Below are 2,844 nucleotides of genomic sequence, written 5' to 3' on the forward strand. Positions count from 1 at the left end.
TTTAATCCTCAGGCATACGTTTTGGTATACGCATAACTATTTAGCGGGTCTACTAAAGACACAATGTACCAATTGTGATACAGGAGTCAGACAGAAGACAGTCAAGCCAATAGACACGTAGCAGTAAGAGAAAGCATGACTTTCTACTTTAACTGTGTCGCAAACAACGATACTCACAAGCTCACACGCAGAGGATAGGCGAAGGCCTGGTCCAGCTAGGCTTATGCATCAAACTATATAGATACAGTAGTTGTGTGTGGGAATGAACAGACATAGGAACGGAAACTTGCCTCATAGTTCTTCTTCCACTCCCTCTCTAATTCCAAACGACGCCTCTCTTCATCTTGCTCTTCAGCCTTTCGCTTTCTGAAAAGCCAGTACAGAAAATTGACAACGCGCATAAGCATCCTATGAGAGTTGTAAGCGGCGAGCGCAAAACGCGGTTCTGGGATGGGGGTCTCGGTAGATGTGCGCACATGTCCATACGAAGTGAAAACTTGCTTCGTTTCATCTATGGTTTCCCCAGCAGGAGTGCTTTAAGGAAACAATAGAAGTTGGTTGCTATACCCTGTCATCTAACTCGCCTTAAAGATTACCGTTACCGTACAAAGACAACAAGGAAAACAGCACCTTCAGCGTCACATAACATACGCCTAGTTTTTTCTAGCTAAGTGCCGAAATTTCACCTTGCAAGTTTTCAATCATAGAATAAACGAAAATTCTGCAAAGTAGCTGCGGTAAGGAGTCCAAATCAGAAGGAACGCACACGCAAATTGTTTCCTACCGTTCATTTGATTGCTTGAGTTCCTCTTCGACACGTAGCCTCTCCAAATCGGCAAACAGCTTGCACGTTTGCACGTAGATAGCGTGTCTTTTCTAAGGAGGGATAAAGGACAGAAGGTGTGGATCTACCTTTTCCGGATCGTCCTCCTCAACTTCCGTCGACTGACCCGCTTTTCGAGCACGCTGTCGTTTTTCGATAATCTAAGACTGATGAATGAGTAAAGGAACGAAACACGCTAACCATCTGTTCAACCCGTGCTTTCGCCTCATCAACAACTTCTCGACATTTACGAGCCGACTCTGGGTCGTCCAAAGTTTTGTGAGCCTTGGCAAGTGCTTCAAAGATTAGCCTTTAGGATATAACTAACCATCAAAAGCCTTTTGAGCTCTTTCAGAGTCACTCTGATTTTTATCCGGGTGAACTAGAAGCGAAAGCTGGAACAAATAGAGGTGTATAAGAACCGACTCACCTGCCGATATTTTTTCTTCACGTCGGCCAGCGGGGTATCGGGATCCACTTGAAGAACCTTGAGAGACAATAAAAATATGTACGCTTACATCGTATGGATTTAGATTGAAGTAAGTCGATCCGGGACGATTGAGTCTGTCAATTTGCTGTTTTGGTGTGAGCACCGAGTCTCTTTTCTCGATAGCCTTCACTTCCTGATAAAAAGAACTAAACGGGTCGTTGGAAGCATCAGCAGACATTTCGGCCAACTTGAGATGTACGTCAAGCAATACTCTACAACGAGGCAGAAATAAACCTCTATGATAGGTGAGTGTCACACTACGACTTATTGAAGGAATATGCAAATGAACAAGTTGGGAATATTGTATCCAAAACCAAATGATCACAGTAATTAAACTGAACAAGAAACGCGATTCAGAAAAGTGGTTTACTAAAAGGGACGTTGGATTATATAGTCTGGGCTCAGGGCTTGACTTGGCAGAGGGAAATGAAGGATGTTACGAAAAGTCTGGGTGCTGTTCGTCTTCCAAGGTGGACCCCACGCGAAGCCTTCCACGATTGGCTGGGGACATTAAAAGATATGTTAGCCACCCGACGTGAGTGGTGTTCACTATATCAATTGTCATCCAAATGGCCTCACGAGTGTTGGATGTGCAGGTACCCTAAATGTCCGTAACAGTCTGGCTCCAACGCCTTCCTGTCCCACTTTTCTCATGTCAGTTATAAGGTTTATTCAAACACACTGACATGGTTGTGCTGCAGTGAATCACAATCAATTTTGACGACGATGCCCTGTGGACTACACTGACTAGGATTTAGTACTTTCTGGTTCAAACATTCAAGGATAGTAAATGGGGGCAGCCCGACAAAAAGCGATTCCACGCACTGAGAAACCCCACTAGGAGGCAGTCCAGAGATGAAGTCTCGCGGTTCGCTGCAACAGGAGTGTGAAAACAATAAGGTGTTCCCCACACACGCACATGACCAACATTTTAATGTTTGTGTAAGTAGCAATGCTGCCTTCTCCAGAGGGTGGACGGGTTGGAAAAAGTCGGCCTTAAAACCGCGAAATTTAGTTGCTCAACGGTCCCTCGGCGAATTTTCCAATATGATCGAAAAAGAAACATCCTACCACTAGCCGGCCCGACCTAAAGCTGCCACCTTGACGTATGATCGAAAAACATCCTACCACTAGCCGGCCCGACCTAAAGCTGCCACCTTGACGTGGTGGTCGGGCTTGAGTGCTTCAATGATCCCACCCACGGGCCTGGCTGGAACTCCGTTCCACAAGGTGCAACCATACCAGGAAGACCAAAGGGGAGCAGCCAGACCAAGAGCAGCGAGACCCCGCACTACGAGCAATCGTGGTACGGGGCGGTCTGGGGGTAAAGTCGTACCGTCCTCTGCGACAGGAGTGTGAAGGCAGTGAGGTGTTTCCCCCAGGCGACCAGCATGTCCATATTTATGGAAGCAGCGATGCTGCCTTCCCCCGAGGAAGGACGGGTTAGAAAAGGTCGGCCCCAAAAATCGCACGCTCCGGTCGCCCAACGGTTGACCGTGACCGCCGGCGCATTATCCAATACGGTCGAAAT

At 46.9% G+C, this 2,844-nt stretch overlaps 1 protein-coding gene across 1 annotated transcript; it reads right to left on the reverse strand.

Moving 5' to 3' along the window:
* Positions 1 to 784: 784 nt before the first annotated feature.
* Positions 785 to 1,491, reverse strand: T265_15092 (hypothetical protein; the record flags this gene model as incomplete). The annotated part of the gene is made up of 6 exons (XM_009176543.1): positions 785 to 876; positions 913 to 984; positions 1,025 to 1,119; positions 1,152 to 1,218; positions 1,254 to 1,310; positions 1,342 to 1,491. Coding segments are annotated over 6 exons (531 nt in total), but the record flags the coding sequence as incomplete, so codon positions are not given.
* Positions 1,492 to 2,844: the final 1,353 nt, after the last annotated feature.

The sequence above is a fragment of the Opisthorchis viverrini genome (assembly GCF_000715545.1).
Source record: "Opisthorchis viverrini unplaced genomic scaffold opera_v5_344, whole genome shotgun sequence".
Lineage (NCBI taxonomy): Eukaryota > Metazoa > Platyhelminthes > Trematoda > Opisthorchiida > Opisthorchiidae > Opisthorchis > Opisthorchis viverrini.